This window comes from Aulonocara sp. 'chitande type north' Nkhata Bay, linkage group LG4 (genome assembly GCF_057382095.1).
Source record: "Aulonocara sp. 'chitande type north' Nkhata Bay isolate Kocher_YH1m ecotype deep benthic linkage group LG4, A_spYH_male_GT1.1, whole genome shotgun sequence".
Classification (NCBI taxonomy): domain Eukaryota; kingdom Metazoa; phylum Chordata; class Actinopteri; order Cichliformes; family Cichlidae; genus Aulonocara; species Aulonocara sp. 'chitande type north' Nkhata Bay.
Genome location: NC_141347.1, coordinates 31,185,867 through 31,206,182, shown reverse-complemented (window position 1 = coordinate 31,206,182; position 20,316 = coordinate 31,185,867). Strand labels below are relative to the sequence as shown.

Sequence of the window (20,316 nt, the reverse complement as noted above, 5' to 3'; positions counted from 1 at the left end):
TCAGTACCGCCCACATAACTGACAGGTGGCGAAACTGCCCAATCAGAAGCTCCCTTTTGGGACGCGTTATTATATTTCGACCAATTACCGTCAAGTTCAACGTGACAGCTTCCTTTGGTGTTTATTATGTTTTTAAGTTGAAATTTACTGTGTCCTAATGAATTTATTACGTTTTTATTGCTGCTGCTTTTATCGTCCTTGTGTTTTGCTGCTGCTTTATTCACATAAAGCAGTGTTCATCTTATTTGTAAAAGTTCCATGGCCAAAGCATAAAATTTGTCTTTTCAGCAGGGTAGTGTACATGATCCACAACATCTCTTTGCAGTGTTTTACTTTTGTTAAACCACTGATTAAATTAACTATTAAAAAAAACAAAAAAAACAAACAAAAACAAACCGTTTTCTCAAGGTGCTTTACATTGTAAGGTAAGGACCTTACAATAATGCTAATAAATTATCTTACAATTGGGCTGTCTCTGCGTAATAAGGTTTTAAAAAGTTGCCTAGAAGGTAAACACCTTCCACCTTTGCAGTTACAGAATTCCTCGCTCCGGCTTATCTTAGACATTTTATTAAATGTTTAAAAAACACTTATTTGCCGAGGAACATTGTGTGATGTTTCAAAGCTTCTTAAAACCCTCATTTGTGTATTTGGGGAGGAAATTATTTAAGTACAGCTATATTTAACACCCATTTAATCAGACTTTACCAAAACCTCACAGTAAGCTCTACACCAGGGGTAAGCAACCTTTCTGATGACAAGTGCCATTTAAAATTTCCTCAGAAGTCAGTGTGCCATATGATTGTATTAGCAATAAATTTAATAACGCTCTGTATGAACAGTTACACAATATATAGAACCACTTTATAGAATATTTGTTCGCAGATGTTGGCAGCTATCAGCAAATAGTTATCAGCTGTTTTGAAACAAAAAAAAGACACTTTTTATCCATAACAAGAACTCCACAATAGCAAATGAACTGTACAACAGAAAATACAAACGCTATTTATGGTCTCCTCACAACAATGATAAGAGAAATAAACTGGGCCAATATGGCATGTTTGTTAATATTCAACCCAACCCTTCAACTCATTCATGTCACCTTAAAGGTAAACTTGTTTCTCCATCAGCTCTTCAGCTCTAATGATTCAGTAAGGACATCTCCTGGTTTCATCTTCATGTTTCCCTCTCACCAGATATCCAAACCGATATCATGACCAGCAGGTTTTACAGCTGTGGCTCCAGCAAACATCAGCTACTAGAAAGAAATATTAAATAAATTCTAACAACAGCTGATCAAGCTTAAACGTGCTGCTGTTGTTTAGCACGACATCCGGCGGTTTCCTCTTTCTGGCGCAAAGTGGGCGATAAACAAACAAGAGAGAAAAGCCGATCAGCTTATGATTGACCAGTTTCATGATTGAAGTAGCAACAGGGGAGAGAGAAGAGGCAGCTGTGCAGAGTAACAGAATAAATCCACCTTTGTGCCTTTTTCCATTCTAGCTGAAGTCCGGGACAAACTGCGTCCCTTCTCAGCTCAACACCAAACGCCTAATATTTTCTCTGAATGCGGGACGATTCCATCTTTGTATGGGATGGTTGGCAACTCTACTAAGCTTGTGAATTAAAGTTCACTATCAGTAACATCATAGCACCCACCCAGCTGTATAGACACTCCGTCATGCTAGCTAGCACGCAGTACGAGTTATTGTAACTGACTGTAAAAAGTCAGCACAACGAAAATAAACTCCACCTAAACTTGGTTTATATCTGACCCAGACAGACTGCAGGTCATAACTTCTTACCTGAAGTTCAGTTCACCTGACACTCGGACCGGCGGCCGCCTCGGGTCTCTCCTTCTCCTGCCTCCCCTTTCTCTCATCCACCTGCTGGCCTCCACCACTTATTAATGTTAATGAATCTGTGGAGGCTCCGGCATAGCCACCACCAAACAAATGAGTTTTGTTTTGTTTTTTTCTACACACCGACCAGCATCTGGCCAATCCACCACTTTCATTGTTTATACCGTTACCAAAAAAAAAAAAAAAAAAATCCATCAAGCCACGGTATGCCCGGTGGCCAGTCCAGCTATGGTCTTGCCATCACTTAACCCTTCGCATGCCAACTGTGGCACGCGTGCCCAGGGTTGCCGACCCCTGCTCTACACCCTTCCAACCCTAAAAGAAACATCTACATATTTTTCATGCATTTCCTGCACCATTCATTTTTTATTTTATTTATTTATTTATTTTTTTACATCCGTTTGCAAATAGAACCAACATTTTACAAAATATTTTAACTGGGGCATTTCCCCAGTTATCATCCATCCACGCTGCAGGTCTTGCAAGTCCAGACTGCTGTTCACAGGTCCAGTTCCAACACCCACCTACTCTACCTAATGGCATGGTCAGTGTAAGCTAAATATGATGTGTGAGGTGCAAAATTTTATGATTGTTAATAATATTGTGGACTTGTAGCAGGGAAAAGTACCTTATCAGTGATGTCAGCTCATCAAATATGTAAACTTGTCTCCAACTGTTTATGGTCTATTACAGTTTGCAACATTTATACATTAAGTTTTTGACTCTTTAAGACATCCTGTGTGATTCCCTCAAGCAAAATCTGCATACTGAGCTTAAAAAAAACCCTTGCCCTTAAGACTTGTATACAGTGAGAGCCAAATCGAAGGACTTCTTAAGGTGGATTTTGCAACTGGAGCCCTGTGAACTTAAGGTGTCCTTATAAATTGTATCCCTGCTTATAAATGTTGATCAGAATGCCTTAAACCTCTCCATTGCAGTCTAACCACGTAGAAAATGATTGACTTTTTTGTCTGAACTGTTAATCAGTCTGTGTAACTGGGTTCTAGTTAGTGCAGCAAGCTGTGGCGAAGAAAGTTAATGACAAGAAACTCCAGAAAATAAATGCCTTCTCTGGAATTCATCTTCAAGCTTTGCTCAAATGCCTCCATTACTGCCAGAACCGACTCTGATAAGCAAAATACAAACGACAAAAAACTGTTGACAAGGAAACTCTAAAACAGAAGCCCTTATTCTTGTGTACACTTTTGGTATTTATTATCTCACCTTTTCAGCTGTTTTCTCTTTAAAATAATTTTGATCCTTTTGATTTTTATCTCTAAAACTTAAGGATGACAGAATTATTGTAGTTGCAAAAAGCACTTCCAACAAACAGTAGGCTCTAGTCTGTATGCGTTAGGGTGTAATTCGCAGTTATGTTTGACATTATTTACACATACGGTATGCTTTGTCACCAACAATGAGCGTTTGGTATCCAGTAACCTGTGCAAACTGTTCTTGTGAGTATGGTACAATCAAGACAGCTTTCAGATGTACAGTTGTTTGGGATGGTAACTACAATGGCTTAAGGTCCATGTGATCGAGGAAGGAGGGAAGAGCTGAAGACTCCCCCCTGCCTCCCTGCCTGGCAGCGGTAGTGCAGGTCAAAGTTCAAAAGGTCAAAAAGTAAAAATGGGCGGTGGGTTTCCATTCTTAAAGTAGGAGGTCATCAGTTCATCTGTCAGGTGGCCAGTGCGATTGTGCCACCTCCTCACCTGATGGTGCCACTTGCTTTCTGCATTAGAAGGGATGTCACTGCAAAACCAATCCCACCTGGAAAAGAAGCAACGGAGCAGTTATGAAAACAGTCACAAATGTAGCTTGGGTTTGTGCAGGAGTCACTATGGCACATGTAAGGCATCTGTAGTAGTACTGCATGAGACTGGATGAAAATGTAACAGAAAAGCTAGATGCATGAGAAAGATGTGAACAATTAGCCTTTAAAAAAATAAAATAAAATACATGATGCCACAAACAAAACTGCAATACAAGTGTGAATCCAACTGCAGTGACAGGTTAAACAGTCTCTTGCATGAACAACCATAAAAAGCAAATACTTATGTGAGCAGCACAATGATACCAGAACAATTTATACCCAAAATTAATACAGACAACAATTATATCTTTTGGTAAATTAACCTGAAACATTAAAATTCCCTTAAGATAGTTTCATATTTGTGCTACAGCAGGTGCCCATATGACAGGAATGCAGCAGCCCACATTTGCCAACCTGCAGCACTTTGCCCTATCTTCTCCTGCACTCCATCCCCCATTTCCTGTCTACTCTTCACTGCAAACCTGTCACTAAAAAGGCAAAAAGCCCAAAACGAAATCTTTTAAAAGAAACAAGTCATTTCAGAAACGCACCTTTTCCGGCCCCATGCTGGGACACTTCCAATTGTACAGGTAATACTGTAGATTCCCATCACCGATGCCAAACTTAAGCTTTTCCAAGAAAGTCTTGTTTTCCATTAGATCCAGTGCATTAAAGACATCAAACCCTTTCTGAATAAAGAAACAGGAAAAATTATTAGGTTTTTGAAAGTAAACATTTCAGAGAACATGTTTTTAAAGATTGAACATGCACCGATTTGGCCAAGATGAGGGCATCAGACATCAGGTCGAGCAGGGGGGTGGTGGTGTGCACATTGTAGAAGGAGTATGCCGCTTTTAGACTGCGGTGCACAGGATGATTCATAATGGTAGAGGGCAGAGTGTAGAAACTCAGGAAGTCTGTCACTTTGCCATCATTCTGTAATGACAACAAAGTAACCCTTAGTTACTTGGAGAGAATTTTAAAGGGGTTTTTTTTCCCCTCAAAGATTTTTTCTGGATTCTTTACCTCCACCACATAAGTGTCAATAATATTCTCTTGGGGCAGCAACCAGTGTTCCACCTCTTCCTGATTCATGACTGGCACCAGGTTGAATTGGCTCAGATATTCACGGAGGAGGCGATGCACCACGGGCACGTCCTTCTTGGTCATTGGCCGCAGACCAGAAGTCTTTGGGGCCTGAAAGAGCGATGACAAGGACGAATACATTAAAAGACATGCTGGAAGAAAGAGGCGATTTCTAAAGTGACTGAAAATTTGTGTTAGTCGCCAACAACCTCTGGCAAGCGGTACAACTTCATGGTCCGCTGCATAGTCATGTTCCTGCTCAGATGGGAAAACTTCACTTCAATTAGTTTTCGAGGGTTCAAAGAGCGATGCCAGTACCTGCACGAAGGAAACGTCATTAAGTACCAATTTAAGCAGTGAATGAAATCTAACCCTAGGGCTTGGGGGTTAGAAAATATCCCTGTCACACCCACCTGCATGTGCCCACAGGTTTGGGTAGTACCACTCCAGCAGTATACACTGCCTGAAAGATTCCCTGCAGGTTGACCCGTCTGGTGATCTCTCTGATCAGAACTGGAGCGACTCGTTTGGAGCGAAGCTTCTTGTGGACGCAGAGGAAATTAATCTCAACCATTTTCTTCTCTCTAAAGCAGAAAAAAAACAAAACAATCATGAGACATTTATTTATTTCAATAACACACTGAATACAATCTATTAGAAATACTAGTCATAGGCCAGTAATAGAAACAAAACAAGTTCCATCGGGAAGTAAATAATGGACGGAGAATAACATACCGACTCCCCCCCCCCGCCAAACTATTCTGTTTACTTACATGTCATAGATGTGGATGGTGGCAGGAATGGCACTGATAAAGCCAACCAGCTTCTGGTTGGAGTTAACCCTCACTCCACAGTGCCACTGAGGCAACCAGCCAGGAGGTCGCAGGGCCCTGAGGAGGACAAGGTCAGTCAAAAATGCCACACATTTCTATGCACTTGTATTAATATTTGAACAATATTTAAATATGAGAAATTACCAGAGCAGGAACTCAGGAGAATAGTCAAATCGGAACATGTTATCATCATCCTCAACATAGTTCTCGTTGAGAAGGGTGTAAAGCTCCTTGAGCTGGTTGTGGAGAGAAGAAAAGAATAAGAGTCATCTTAAAAAGTCAAGAGCACCAAATTAAAAAACAAAACCAAACCACATTTCTACAATGAACATTTGACAAAAGGACAAAGTTTCTGATTGGACTGCTACTACACTCTGACCAAACAACAAGCACTTCTGCATAAACAGTCACATAATTACTGAGAGGACAAACTTGGAATAAAAAACAAAACACTAGTTTCTTAACAAAATGTAGTGCAAAGCACCACGAGTCCAGGACTTTGTTACTGAAAGACGAATTCCTCCTGTGCATGCTTGCTGTGAGTGTTTATATGCTTTCTTACCACAGCGGGGTTCCCTAGGTCGAGGGTGTCCCAGCTGAAGCCCTGCGGGAGGCTGTAGGGCTCTTCTCGAATGTTGTCTTTGTCAGGTTCAATGGAGCCGTGTGATGTCACCGTCTCCCCTGAAGGAAAAGTAAACAGAAGTCTGACAAAGCACAAAAACCTGCAAATTATATACACTCTTTTAGACCGTCACTCTTAGAAGACCAGAAAGCAATGGCACATCCACTGGCCACCTCATTAGGTACACATTCCCAACATTTATGCAAATCTCTCATCAGCCCTTTACCTGACAGCAACTCTGTGCATGTAGGCAGATAGACATTGATAAGATGTCCTGCTGAATTTCAAAACAAGCATTAAAATAGGGAGGAAAGGCGATTTAGGTGACTATGACTGTAGCATGGTTGTTGGTGCTGGATGGATTGGTCTGAATATTTCAGAAACTGCTGATCTACTACTGATTATCCCCACAACCATCTCTAGGACTTACAGAGAATGGCCAGAAAATATCCAGTGAGTTATTTGGGAGAAAACGCTTTGATGATGTCAAAGGAGCATAGAGGCAGACTCCTTTGAGCTGATAGAAAAGCACCAGGACCTCAATTAACTACTTGTTACAACAAAACTATGCAGCAGAGCATTTCTAAATGCACAACAGTCAAACCTTCAAGCAGACTACAGTGGGTGCCACTCCTGTCAGCTACGAACAGGAGACTGTGACTAAAATTCAGCTTACCAAAACTGCAGAACAGAAGACAGGAAAAATACTGCCTGGTTTGATGAGTCCTAATTTCTGCTGTGACATTCGGATGGTAGGGTCAGAGTTCGGCATAGATTTATGTTGCCAACAGCTCAGGATACTGGCAGTGAAGCAACAGTGTGGGGAAAGCTTCCTTGGTCACATTGGGCCCCTCAGAATAAAACAACATTTAAACACCACAGCCTACCTGAGTACTGTTGCTGACAGTGTGATTCCCTTTATGACCATAGTGTACCCATCTTCTGATGGCTGTTTCCAGTAGGCTACCATGTCATATAATAAAGGTCAAGTAATCTCAAACTGGATACTTGAACATGAAATGAGATCAGTGTACTCAAATGGCCTCCCGATTCACCAGATTGCAAACAAAAAGAGCACATCTGCAGTATATTGAAATGAGAGAAATAGATGTGCAGCTTCCTCATAACCATGCCTAATCATCAATTCCTTTCACAATTCCAGGCACATTTCACCAACAGATTGCAAAATAATGCTGTTGTACCGAGCTTTTGCATACTTGAGTCATAAGCACAAGCCTTTTTCCCTTCTGTTCACTCTGTGTTAACTGACCATCTGTGTAAGCCCACTTTTGTCCACATGCAGAAAAAAAACCCCAAAACAACAACAAAAACATTCTTTTATCAATCCCTAAAGATTTGACCTATAAGCTACATATTGGCATGAAATACAGAACTACGCCATCTGTAACCATACCTAGTTTGGGCACAGGCTGTGTGTCCCAGAACTGGTAACTCCTCCGAGTGGCCTCCTCCATGGTTTTGGCTGGACCTTGGCCAACAGAGAACAGTTCAATGGCCTTTTGGATCTCCTGTAGCTTATCAGCTGGCAACGAATTCACCTGTTTGGGAAGTAAACACAAATATACATCAAACAAGACAACAACAAACAGAAGTCGATCCTATCTAAACAGTCTTTAACCATTCTGTATCTAAACTGTGATTTTAGTAGTTTACACCTTAACTGGACCGTTTCTCCTTTCCTTTTAGGTTAGGTTTATAACCCATTAAGACAGAAATGCATAAATTCATGCCTTGGCAAGGGGGTCCTGAGCTGCTTCTGTGGCACCAGATTTCTTCTTCTTTTTTTGCTTCCTTTTCTTCTTCTTGGCGCCAGTGTCGTCCCCAAGACCCCTCTCACTGGAACAGGACAGAAATAGATGGCATCCTTTTTAAGACTGATCTCAGAAGAAAAGAAAATCATGGTGGAAATTTATTTTCTGCGATCTGCTTTTAAACACCCAAGCTTATTAAACCACCGACACTTCCAACACAATTTACATTTCATTGCTGATGCAAAGCCTTGTTAGCCGAGGAGTAGCTGTGTGTTTAAACTAACAACACGAGGTGTAGCTCTAGGGCAGCTAAAAACACAATAAAACCAGTCCTTCAGCTAAAACATACAGAAATTCCCAAGTTGTTTGCAGGATGTTTAGAAGTGAGTGCAGATTTTCAGAATAACCCTCTCTTCTGATCTGCTCCAACCAGAAAAGCCACATATCTCCAGCCAGCTACTTCATCTTCTGGCAACATACTTACACAGGATAATCTCATTAGTGTCCAAGAGGGGAGAAATGCAGGCCAGTACGCAGCCTGTATTTGAAACACCAGCACAGATGGTGAATCAGATGACATCTAGAAGAAGAGTATCTGCGCGTGTGTGTTTATGTACTGTATGTACAAGAGCCCAGCAAGTGACTGGAACAATGGACAACAAAACATTCAATGGTTTGTTCTCCCACTTTCCATTTCAACAGGGTAGAGCAGTTAAGGGGCCAAACAATTGTTTCTGAGTGCAGGAAGGTTCAAAGACCTGCAGGGGAATATGTTTCACTTTAGCTAGGGTGACCAACCGTCCTCTTTTCCCCGGACATGTCCACTTTTCACGTTCTGTCCGGGGGGATTTTTGAGATTGATAAAAAAAAAAAAAAGGCCGGGTTTTCCTATATTCCAACAGAGGACCCATGTGTGTGACATCATCCCCAAACTGCTGCTTTCTGAGTTGTTCTGCGCTCACAGACGGGACAGACAGCGCACAGCAACTGTTTAAAAGATCCCAAATCGCAAGTGCATCTTTTCAGACGAACTGCAAAAGAGATTTCACTCGTACAGACCCAGTACTGGTAATTTTTCTTATGCAGATGAGGCATTATTTCTGTACCATTATTTAATTCAGGGGCTTTTAAGGTTTTTTTTGCACTTGTTGACTTGTAAAAGCCTATATGACATAGTTTACAATTCACAATCCATTAACTGCACAGAGAAGGAATCTTTTAAATATGTCAAATATGTTTCTTTAAGCAAGTCCTTCATGACTGAGCCAAGAGTCCTCTTTTTTGGAAATCAAAATATGGTCACCCTACTTTAGCCATACAGCAACGTGGGTTTGAGGTAGAATTCTGCAACATTAGGTTAATTTATTTCTCAGATTTTATCTTTATTCGCTTCTTTGTGTCTCTAAAAACGGAAACGCGTGGCTGTGGAGTCAGATTTCCTCCAGTTAGTGATCAGATGTTTGCGAAAACTATCTTACAGAGACGTATTCTTATTCCACTTGTTCTACTCAAAACAAAAGGTCAGCTGCTTTGCGGACACGCGGTTTCATATGTGACACCACTTCTCTCTTTAAAAAAAAAATACAATAAAAAAAAAAAAAACAGGGTTTCTATCAAAGCTTGTACTGAGTAAGAGCAACCGAGCTAGGCTGCTTTAAGATCGTGAACAATTCTGTGACTAAAGAGGGAATTCAAAGCCCTCACTTCACAACGCCGGGGCCCAGGTATATTATGTTTAAGCTGAGTGCTTTTTGCATGCACGTTTGTGCTTGTTTCACTTTTGATCTTGCACCGAATCCACACACACACAGACAATGCCAGGTACGCTAGCATGCAAGCTAATACGCTACATGTCAGCTGGCGCAAACGTGATTTGCATCATTTACCGTCAACACAGCAACGGCATGCGAAGAACACCGGAAACTATCAATTTAGTTAAAAGTTTATTTTTTCTGCAAGTTTTATGAGTAACAGAAACATGCGTCTTGGTGTAAAATTGGCTTCTAAACGCACTTTGCTTTCTCCTTTCTAACCATATACTTAGGAAAACGCTAAGTCCAGCCTATATTGGAAAAGACATCCTTCTCAGCCAATCGGATGAAAGAACAAGCAAGCGAACGTTGCTACTAACCAATAGGATGAAAGAAAATGGGCTGGACAACGTCGAAGGATGGCCGTCTATCCCGACTGCTCACCGAGGTTTAGTTTAAGTTAATTTTGTTAAAATCTCCAGAGCCGTGACGTATTTTACGCCACCGACCGAGTAAGCCTGCCTCCTTACCCATCGTCAAAGTGGTGCTCTTCATTTTCACAGTCGCTGCAGTGTGCGTGATCCTCTACATCTTCTTTCTCCGGCATCGGTGCTGTCTCATTCTCATCCGCCATCTTCAACCAGGAAGTGAGACTCCACCGCGTGCCCCTTGACACCTTTAAAAGAGTCTCGACGCTATTGGCTGAAACGTGCAGTGGAGGCGTAGCCATGGTCGTGTATTTTTACCCGATCATTTCCAAATATTTACGATAAACAGAAGGCTCGTAATGGAGCGGGCACGGTTTGTCGTTTTAAAGCGTCCATTTTTAAGTTCTCACAGCCCCAGTAAAAATAGTTTTTTTGTGTATTTAATATATTTTCCCTCTAAAGACAAACAGCCATGTGGCGCCCATACAACCCAAAGGCAAATGAAATCACTGGAGTGGAAACACGTGTAAGATGGTGAATCTTGCAAGATAATCTGAGGCCTAATAAATTAATATTACAGCAGGGTGAGTAAGAAGGCAAAGTCATGTTCAGATTTAGATGGATTATTTAATGAGACCATCTGAGTAGATTAAGCATTGTGGCGTTGATATTTCTTATTTGAAAGTCAGTTAAAATGCACTAACAGTTAGGTAAAAATGTACATTAGCTGTTCTTTTACGTAGTCTGCGTAGTGATTAGCGCCTCCAAAGCAGCCAAAACCTTTTAGGCCCACATCTAATCTATTTTCATAATAAATAAACCCTGATAGGAGCATTAAAGAACCCAGTTTTTTGCATAAAGTAAGCTAACAGGATATTCTTCTATTGACGTTTTGCATGAATACATTAAAAGTAGTGACACGGTGTTTAACAATAATTACTACAGCAATGGAGCTACAGCTACGGCAACAACAGTTGGACAAAATACCCACAGAGTTGCAACATACACAGTATAAGAAATCGTGGCAGTCATATGAGACGATAACATGATTATATTTGCTAATGATTATTTCAGAGAGCCGTGTGTGATTACTTTTTGTTAGCAATGCAACATTTTGACCTAAATATCAACAGGGACTATATTAATATATTTGAGGTGTATTTTTGAACCATTTCTGCTGATGTTAAAAACATATCTGTGATGATTTTAGCGTTAATTTTAGACTTTTTAGCAACATATTTCTTGAAGGGGGAAAACTACTAATACTGACCTCATTTTTCTGTCATTGTGGTGTTGCTGACTGACATTCACAACCCACTGTGTGTGTGTTTTTGTATTTAATTAAGTTTACCACAAAATATTCAGTGGGTGGATTAACTCATAATTCACGGAGATGCTCGGAAACAAAAGAAGTCCAGTTGTTGGAGAAATTGCTGCCATGCTGTGTAATGTGAAATTTCATAAATATTGCTAAGAGTTTTCATTTTTTTTGTCTTTACTTTTGGCCTAATCAGGCAGGGACATATCCATTGATAGTTCTAATGTTGGAATATAAAGATTTATCATGTTTTAGGCTGACAGCTTTAGAGTACCACAGAAAAGTCAGACAAAAATTCACAGATTAGAACCTTCTGGTTATGCATTTATTAAAGTGTCAGGTGTCCACACACAACACTGTGGACTTTTGAAACTAAAACAGACACTTGTATCTTTTGACAGCATGTGAAAAAAATTGTTAGAAGTGCTTTATAAAAACATTTTTCTTGCAAACATAACCACTCAAATGCATCCCACAGCTTCTATATTAAACATTAAGAGAGCAAAGTTTTACTTCACCCACTATTAAATACATATTACATTCTTCTCAAAAACCAGCGTGACCATTAAAACTGTAATTACAGTAATTACTTTTCATCGCTGGACCATTTTATTATCAGTGAACCTCCTTATAAGAGTATTAAAAGATTCACTGTAGCCTGGAGTAATTAGTGGTTGTATTAGATTGATGCAATTAGTTTTTAACAGCATTTTTTTCTAGATCTGAATACGAAGACAAAAGTTGACAAAATGAAAGAAGCTTATATGGAAATACTGTATCGTTAAAAGTCAAATATGATTTTAAACAAGCACATTTGAACATATGTGAAATGATGCTAAGATAAAATACAACACATTTAAGAAAAAAGCTTATCTTTGCAAGTTAAGTCTGTCATGTTCTGCTGGAAGATGTAAGAATATGTTAGAATTTGTCTTCCAGACAGAATTTAAAAAAGTGCCCAGATATCTGGAGTATCAAGTACTTGTACCTGGGCAGCATGGGCCATGGCGCCCTGGGGCACTCACTAACACAAAATTAAATCTGTATTACAGCACAGTTAATGGTGCCAATAATAACATCTAAAACACTGATGTTTATGTATATTGTCAAACACAGTTAGTTACACTTGGTTTACATCTCATTGCAATTCTGTTATAGCATCAATTTAAGAAGTGCTATTTTACTTAAGCGATCATTATTCTTCAAGTTAAAAAAACATGTTAAAAAATAAAATGATGACATAAAATAAATGATCTTCATTCTCTCTAACAGTCCCTTTTTCTACATTTTTTTGTTATGAATTACAGTCACCAGAGGGCATGTGTCCATCTCTGACAGACACCTTTCTTCAAGCACTGGGAAGTGGTTTTGTGCAAACTGGACCACTTGGGGTCTGAACTGTAAGACAACGGCAGCATTCTGTCTCTGTCTGTTTACACTCGGAGCTCCTCCTTCCAAGGTCCTTCATTGTCCAGATATCTGATTGTCTTGTTCAGATGTGTGTCACGCTTTGCCTTTGGCAGCGGCAATACGCTCAGCCATAGTTTTGACAGGAACACCTCTGCGAGTCACTTTGACATGGATAAAGAGTGTAGCAGGAGAAAGGCTAGAACCATCTGCCTTCAGTAAGTGAATATGTCGATAACCTGGGTGGGGAGAAGAAACAAAAAAAAGAGTATGACACATATTAAAAAGAACATCTGAGAGTGAAGACTGACCTGTAGACTAAATCTTAATAAGCACCTATGCGAAAGCTTGTAAAAGGTAAAGTGAACTGCCCCACAAAGTCATTTTTGGCAGCATGATCGTGGTCCTCCACTACAAACCGCACCAGGGCCAGCTCAGGGACCTGCAGCTGGAAGCTCAGAGTACAGTCCCAGCGAGGGTTGAAACCTGCAGAGGGCGCACAAGAGCTGTAAATACACCATCTGGTGCATTAAACCGTTCAAACAAACTAATCATGGCATTGGATTGAAAAGACTCCTACACAAGTATATATTCCAAGATTTGAATAAGGTACAAAGAAGCTTTCTGACATCATCTCTTGTCTCCTGTCACTGCATTATAAAAGTAACACTGATTTACAGAAATGCCTGCATTGAATTTAAATATACATAGATAACATATATATTATCACTCTGCAAAAAATAAAATACATATAAAAATGTATTTTTAAAATTTTATTGTTGTGGATAAATAAATAAATAAATAAATATTACCATTGTTGTCAATGCGGTGGGTTTTTTGTTTTGCTTTATCAATAGCCACCCCATGAATTTCCACCCACACTAGTGGGTCCACAATGGAGCTCGCCTTCTCTGTGTTGATTTTTGGCAGCTGTTGTGCAGATATTATCTGAAAAAGCAAAACATAATTCATCATTGTGTGCATGAAATTATCATTAGAAATGTATAAAAAAAAGTCTATTGGAGGCAACTTTTTTGCAAAATCTGACAATCTGGATAGCACACAATAGCTCTATGTTTAGACTCTAGTTTAGACATAAGGGAACTCTTCCAGAGGAACAACAGAGGATGGCCTCTCCTCTATGAAAAAAATTGAAGTATGGACAGTAATAACAAGAACTAAATGACACTATGAAAAATAAACTTGCCACAAAAAGGAAGGAAACTTCCTTTTTCTTCTAACAATACTTCTTAGCAATAAATCCTACAGGGAGTGCAGAATTATTAGGCAAATGAGTATTTTGTCCACATCATCCTCTTCATGCATGTTGTCTTACTCCAAGCTGTATAGGCTCGAAAGCCTACTACCAATTAAGCATATTAGGTGATGTGCAACTCTGTAATGAGAAGGGGTGTGGTCTAATGACATCAACACCCTATATCAGGTGTGCATAATTATTAGGCAACTTCCTTTCCTTTGGCAAAATGGGTCAAAAGAAGGACTTGACAGGCTCAGAAAAGTCAAAAATAGTGAGATATCTTGCAGAGGGATGCAGCAGTCTCAAAATTGCAAAGCTTCTGAAGCGTGATCATCGAACAATCAAGCGTTTCATTCAAAATAGTCAACAGGGTCGCAAGAAGCGTGTGGAAAAACCAAGTTGCAAAATAACTGCCCATGAACTGAGAAAAGTCAAGCGTGCAGCTGCCAAGATGCCACTTGCCACCAGTTTGGCCATATTTCAGAGCTGCAACATCACTGGAGTGCCCAAAAGCACAAGGTGTGCAATACTCAGAGACATGGCCAAGGTAAGAAAGGCTGAAAGACGACCACCACTGAACAAGACACACAAGCTGAAACGTCAAGACTGGGCCAAGAAATATCTCAAGACTGGTTTTTCTAAGGTTTTATGGACTGATGAAATGAGAGTGAGTCTTGATGGGCCAGATGGATGGGCCCGTGGCTGGATTGGTAAAGGGCAGAGAGCTCCAGTCCGACTCAGACGCCAGCAAGGTGGAGGTGGAGTACTGGTTTGGGCTGGTATCATCAAAGATGAGCTTGTGGGGCCTTTTCGGGTTGAGGATGGAGTCAAGCTCAACTCCCAGTCCTACTGCCAGTTTCTGGAAGACACCTTCTTCAAGCAGTGGTACAGGAAGAAGTCTGCATCCTTCAAGAAAAACATGATTTTCATGCAGGACAATGCTCCATCACACGCGTCCAAGTACTCCACAGCGTGGCTGGCAAGAAAGGGTATAAAAGAAGAAAAACTAATGACATGGCCACCTTGTTCACCTGATCTGAACCCCATTGAGAACTTGTGGTCCATCATCAAATGTGAGATTTACAAGGAGGGAAAACAGTACACCTCTCTGAACAGTGTCTGGGAGGCTGTGGATGCTGCTGCACGCAATGTTGATGGTGAACAGATCAAAACACTGACAGAATCCATGGATGGCAGGCTTTTGAGTGTCCTTGCAAAGAAAGGTGGCTATATTGGTCGCTGATTTGTTTTTGTTTTGTTTTTGAATGTCAGAAATGTATATTTGTGAATGTGGAGATGTTATATTGGTGTCACTGGTAAAAATAAATAATTGAAATGGGTATATATTTGTTTTTTGTTAAGTTGCCTAATAATTATGCACAGTAATAGTCACCTGCACACACAGATATCCCCCTAAAATGGCTAAAACTAAAAACTACTTCCAAAAACATTCAGCTTTGATATTAATGAGTTTTTTGGGTTCATTGAGAACATGGTTGTTGTTCAATAATAACATTATTCCTCAAAAATACAACTTGCCTAATAATTCTGCACTCCCTGTATACCGTTGGAAAGTCTCTTTATTTGTCTCTAACTCCTCATGTTGGTGACCAGCTTGGTCGCACACTGCTGTGGGATGGGATGACATTTTTCAACCAGCATTTACTGCTGTTAAACTACCAATATGTCTTGTTTCTTCATAATTCAATTATCCAATCCAACAAATAACACCAAACAAGAGTTATTAGCAGAATAAGCTGTTTGGCGTTGGCAGAGAAGATTTGGCAAGTTTTTCATGAGTGCAACCCACATTCTCAACACTACTGCTCAACCCACAAATGCATTTTCCTTACAAATGTGGTATCCTTCCAGTGGTATATAAGATTTATTACCAAGAAGTATTGTTACCACAAAGAAATAATCAACCAAACACTAATTTCCTTACTTTTTATGTTAAGTTTAGAACAGCGGTACAGAAATCTTACTATAACGTCTATCTCCTCCTTAACAGGTAGGCACATCTGAACGAAACTTTGGAAAAACTTCATCACATATATTGTGGTTATTAAAATCTATATGCTTTAAAAAAAAATATTCATGATGAATTTAAATTCTTTGGATTTTTGTGTATCTATCTATCTATCTATCTATCTATCTATCTATCTATCTATCTATCTATCTATCTATCTATAATGTTCATTTCCCTTAACTTAGTAACAGTTACTCACTCGTATAGTCAGCTGAGTCGGGGTATGACCGGGGCCTCCTCCCGTGTTTTCTGGGTTAAAGTTGGATGTGGGGCTGCACAGGAAGCTGGGTTTGAGGACGTATCCACAGTGACCATTTGCGAGGAAGCGGCCCTGGTTCAGGTCCATTTGCTCCCCAGCCGTCTGGAAGTTTAGAGCCACTTAACGGCAGAAAGAGGAAAGTGGAGGGACACGGGATTAAATTAACGGAATCAGAGATGTCAGCAGGTTACATGTGACATGACAGTAAGTTTACAGAAATAAAACACGTCTCTGGGTTTTTAAAAAGCGTAGCTTTCAGTGTGGAGTACCAACCCAGCTGGCATCCACAGTTCCACATTTCCTGAGGATCATAGTTGGATGATTGAAGGCGCTGGCCACAAGGGTAGATCCGGCTCAGCTGCCTGCTGTTGTGTCTTACAAAAAGCTTCCCTGTAAATAAAAAGACAGAAATCCACAAGCCATGATACGTTGAGGGCTAATTATAATTTCTGTAGAACCAGCTGAACCAGCTGCACAAAAGACACGATGCTGGCAAACTTTTTGAATTTCTCTATCTGATGTCAAGATGCAATTATCTCCACTATTGTACCAGACTCTTTGATGTGCTTGAGGGCATCGTTTTCAGAGAAAGAAGACATTTCATTTGGCGGTTTTTCAGACACATTTCCAAACCCACGGAAGGGGACACTCTTGCAGTAAACCACCAGGTCGGATAGCTCGGGGCACAGTTTCGAACGGACCTGGAAAAGGCAATGCAAAGAAAATTGGTCAATTAACTAAAGCGTTTGTGTTAACAGCTTCCACGACTCAATAACAAGCCTTTCTTGAACTGACCTTTGCAGGATCCTTCATGGGTGTGCTCTTAATGCTGCTGGCTAGTTCATCTTCAGAGCTCGAAGAGAAGCTGGTGCAGCTGCTGTTCTTCACCAGCTCACCCAGGTGAGGAGTGTGTTTCTTTCCTTTTACCAAAATGCGCCCCTTAAGCTCCTGCAAGGAATGCCATTGGAATAAATTACTTTATTAGAAAGGCAAATGGGTCCAGCTGTGCTTCTATGTGTGTGGTTGTTGTACTTCGGGAGAAGGCAGGTCTCTCAGTGCCTGGTCACTGAGAGGCTCTGTGAGCAGTTTTTTGCCCAGGATACTACGGAGGTGTTTGTCCATGACAGCCTGCTGCTCCACAGAACAGTGATTCTCCAAGGACAGGATTAGAGGGTATGGGGACGTCTGCAGGGAGAAACACAGGAAAACTCTTATGCTAAGCCGTTAAAATGCAATTAGATCACATTATAGCAATGCAAAACCCAAGAGTATAATACTATACAAAATACCACAGGATTGCCTCAGAGTCAGGTGTATAACCAAAAGAAGTGCAGTGGGTTGGCACAGCTGTAAGCACAACGCATAACTGCATATTTCCATGAGTGAAAGCTACAAAATCTCTTACCTTGAAGGCATACTGACCGATGGTTTCAATGACTTCCTTAAAGGGCACTTTGGAGGTGAGTGTGTGCCCGTGGTAGATGACGGGTTCACCTTTATCTCCATCCCAGCAGTCTAGCTCCACACAGCGGCAGCCCTGAATTAGAGCCCTGACAGTGACAGATTTATTCATTTGAAACCACAGGCACATATCTCACTAGACTGACTGAGGGCCAATGTTGCATTCTTCTCTGTCTCAATACCTCATGTACGGCTCAGTGCTGCTCGCACCGGTGACTTGGTCCTTGGTAAGGTAAGTGTTGTGTGACGAGGAGATGAAGTAATGGGCCAGGGGGTGGGTCATGTCCTGGTAAACTCTGGCATGGTTAGGGTTGAAGACATCATTCTCCAGAGACAGCATGTACATGGTGAAACCATTTTGTGTCATGAGCAGGTTCTTCTGAGCTGTAATAAATGGTATTTTATTTCCATCAATTTGTAATCTTTAAGTGGATTTAACAGGATAACGAAGGGCTTTAAACAAGTAAAAAGAAAGCAGGGATACATGGAAGACGTGAAATGGCATAACATATCAGCCTATGTATATCATTTAGGAAGCAGAGGACAGCATGAGGAAGAAAGCTCAAAACTGTGGAAAGGGAATCAGACCTAGAGTTGCCAGAAGTATTATTTCTTCTTTTATGCTGTTAATTTACATAATTAATAATATATATTATGATATAAGTGCATCAAACTTAACTTTTCCTGTCTTTAACAATCAGTTGAATTCAATTCAGTTTAATTGACACCAAAATTAGGTTGCAGTTGGTTTTTAGCATGCAACATTAAAACAGGACAACATTGGTCACAACCACCAAACAGGTGGGCCTCTGAAAATAGATAACCAAGTTTTAGAAAAAAAAAAAAAAAAAACAATGTTGGTGTGCACAAACCAGAGACAGATAAACAAATCACAAACCGGCACAACTCAGATAACCTAGGCTGCAAATGTACTATTTTTTTTTTTTTTATTGAGACCTCTCATGAACATAATAATAATAATGGATTGGATTTATATAGCGCTTTTCAAGGCACCCAAAGCGCTTTACAATACCACTATTCATTCATTTGCGCATTCACACACTGGTGGAGGCAAGCTACGGTTGTAGCCACAGCTGCCCTGGGGAAGACTGACAGAAGCGAGGCTGCCATATCGCGCCATCGGCTCCTCTGGCCAACACCAGTAGGCGGTAGGGTAAAGTGTCTTGCCCAAGGACACAACGACCAGGACAGAGAGCCCAGGGATTGAACCGGCGACCTTCCGGTTACAGATACGCCTCCCAAACCCCTGAGCCACGGTCGCACCCCAATAACATAAGAGGTTTATAAAAAGTTATATTCTATTAAATATATATATCCAATCTAAGGAATAATTTCTTGTCTTAATTTGAAACTAAATTCTGTCATACAGTTGAGTCATAACTACATTCTTCTTGTGGTTAATATTATTTCTTGTTTACAGTAATTATTGTCAAGGGAATTAGTTGTACTGACCAATCCAGGGTGTAGTCTGCCTTTTCCCAAATGACAGCTGGGATAATTTTGATTTTTTTAAACAGATGTTATGACATTATTGCTAAAAGAAAATTAAAAGGTTTCCTCAGTTTAAGAGTATCAACTCTGATATGTTTAGTAATTTTACTGTTTTCATGAACAAAACTTATTCAGTGTCCTTTACAGTGGACAGCAGAACTTACTACCTCACGTTTTCATGTCCATCATTTAGATAGCAGAAGACAGATGGAGGAAAAAAAAGCTCAAAATTGTGGAAAGAGAATCAGGCCTAAAGTTGCTTAAAGTTTGATTTCTTCTTTTATCCTGTTGATTTACATAATTAATGATATATAATATGGTAGAAATGCATTCAGCTTTACTTTTCCTGTATTTAACAATTAGTTCAACTCAGTTTAAATGACACCAAAATTAGGCTGAAGTTGGTTTTTAGCATGAGACATGTAAACAGGACAACACTGGCCACAACCACCAAACAGGTGGGCCTCTGAAAATAGATAACTAGGTTATAGGAAAAAAAGAAAACCAATGTTGGTGTGCACAAACCAGAGACAGATAAACAAATTACAAACAGGCACAACTCATAACCTAGGCTCCAAATGTACCGTTTCATGTAGACCTCTTATAAACATACAAGGTTTACAAGGCTTTTTTAGAGTGTAGAGTTATATGCACACTAAATCTATATTTTAATAGATATATATAATGCAATCTAAGGAACTCATGCAAGGAGCCTCTCTGTCATACCATTCCTGATCACTATTAATGCTTTGGGTGATGAGACCTAAAAAGCCCGGTTGAGGTAAGTATTAGGTGTACACAATGAAGTTTAATAAAAAGCGTGATGTTGATAGGTTACATGTTAAAATGATGTTTTAATGCTCAGATTTGTTTCCTTCTTTTTTTTTTTTCAGAAATGGAACCAA

The 20,316-nt window shown here is 40.1% G+C and overlaps 2 protein-coding genes across 3 annotated transcripts in view; both read right to left on the bottom strand.

The window, feature by feature from the left end:
* Positions 1 to 2,197: 2,197 nt before the first annotated feature.
* On the bottom strand, positions 2,198 to 10,484 carry LOC147333001 (glycylpeptide N-tetradecanoyltransferase 1-like). The gene is made up of 12 exons (XM_086289882.1): positions 10,270 to 10,484; positions 7,968 to 8,073; positions 7,631 to 7,775; positions 6,157 to 6,275; positions 5,739 to 5,830; positions 5,535 to 5,651; positions 5,175 to 5,345; positions 4,971 to 5,079; positions 4,702 to 4,872; positions 4,447 to 4,611; positions 4,227 to 4,364; positions 2,198 to 3,632 (listed from the first exon to the last, which is right to left on the bottom strand). Exons 1-12 carry the CDS (start codon positions 10,467 to 10,469, stop codon positions 3,612 to 3,614), a joined length of 1,554 nt encoding a protein of 517 aa, XP_086146008.1. The 5' UTR covers positions 10,470 to 10,484; the 3' UTR covers positions 2,198 to 3,611.
* A 1,279-nt stretch (positions 10,485 to 11,763) lies between these two features.
* The window catches only part of plcd3a (phospholipase C, delta 3a), a 37,751-nt gene continuing 29,198 nt past the window's right edge, over positions 11,764 to 20,316 (bottom strand). For both annotated transcript variants that reach the window (XM_086289880.1, XM_086289879.1), the window contains exons 6-15: positions 18,082 to 18,283; positions 17,844 to 17,988; positions 17,471 to 17,623; positions 17,234 to 17,386; positions 16,989 to 17,139; positions 16,712 to 16,828; positions 16,379 to 16,557; positions 13,705 to 13,840; positions 13,229 to 13,378; positions 11,764 to 13,131 (exon numbers count right to left, since the gene is read on the bottom strand). In XM_086289880.1, coding sequence (XP_086146006.1) covers positions 12,989 to 13,131; positions 13,229 to 13,378; positions 13,705 to 13,840; positions 16,379 to 16,557; positions 16,712 to 16,828; positions 16,989 to 17,139; positions 17,234 to 17,386; positions 17,471 to 17,623; positions 17,844 to 17,988; positions 18,082 to 18,283 — 1,529 coding nt within the window. In that variant the 3' untranslated portion in view covers positions 11,764 to 12,988. The remainder of the gene's footprint in view (positions 13,132 to 13,228; positions 13,379 to 13,704; positions 13,841 to 16,378; positions 16,558 to 16,711; positions 16,829 to 16,988; positions 17,140 to 17,233; positions 17,387 to 17,470; positions 17,624 to 17,843; positions 17,989 to 18,081; positions 18,284 to 20,316) is intronic.

Excerpts from the sequence above, each read along its gene's own strand:
- LOC147333001 (XM_086289882.1), bottom strand. The coding sequence starts at position 10,469 with ATGGCTACGCCTCCACTGCACGTTTCAGCCAATAGCGTCGAGACTCTT. Across the intron at positions 5,652-5,738 it reads TCTCCTGAGTTCCTGCTCTG|GGCCCTGCGACCTCCTGGCT; the intron begins GTAATTTCTCAT and ends TGTCCTCCTCAG. Across the intron at positions 4,365-4,446 it reads CCCTCATCTTGGCCAAATCG|AAAGGGTTTGATGTCTTTAA; the intron begins GTGCATGTTCAA and ends TTCTTTATTCAG.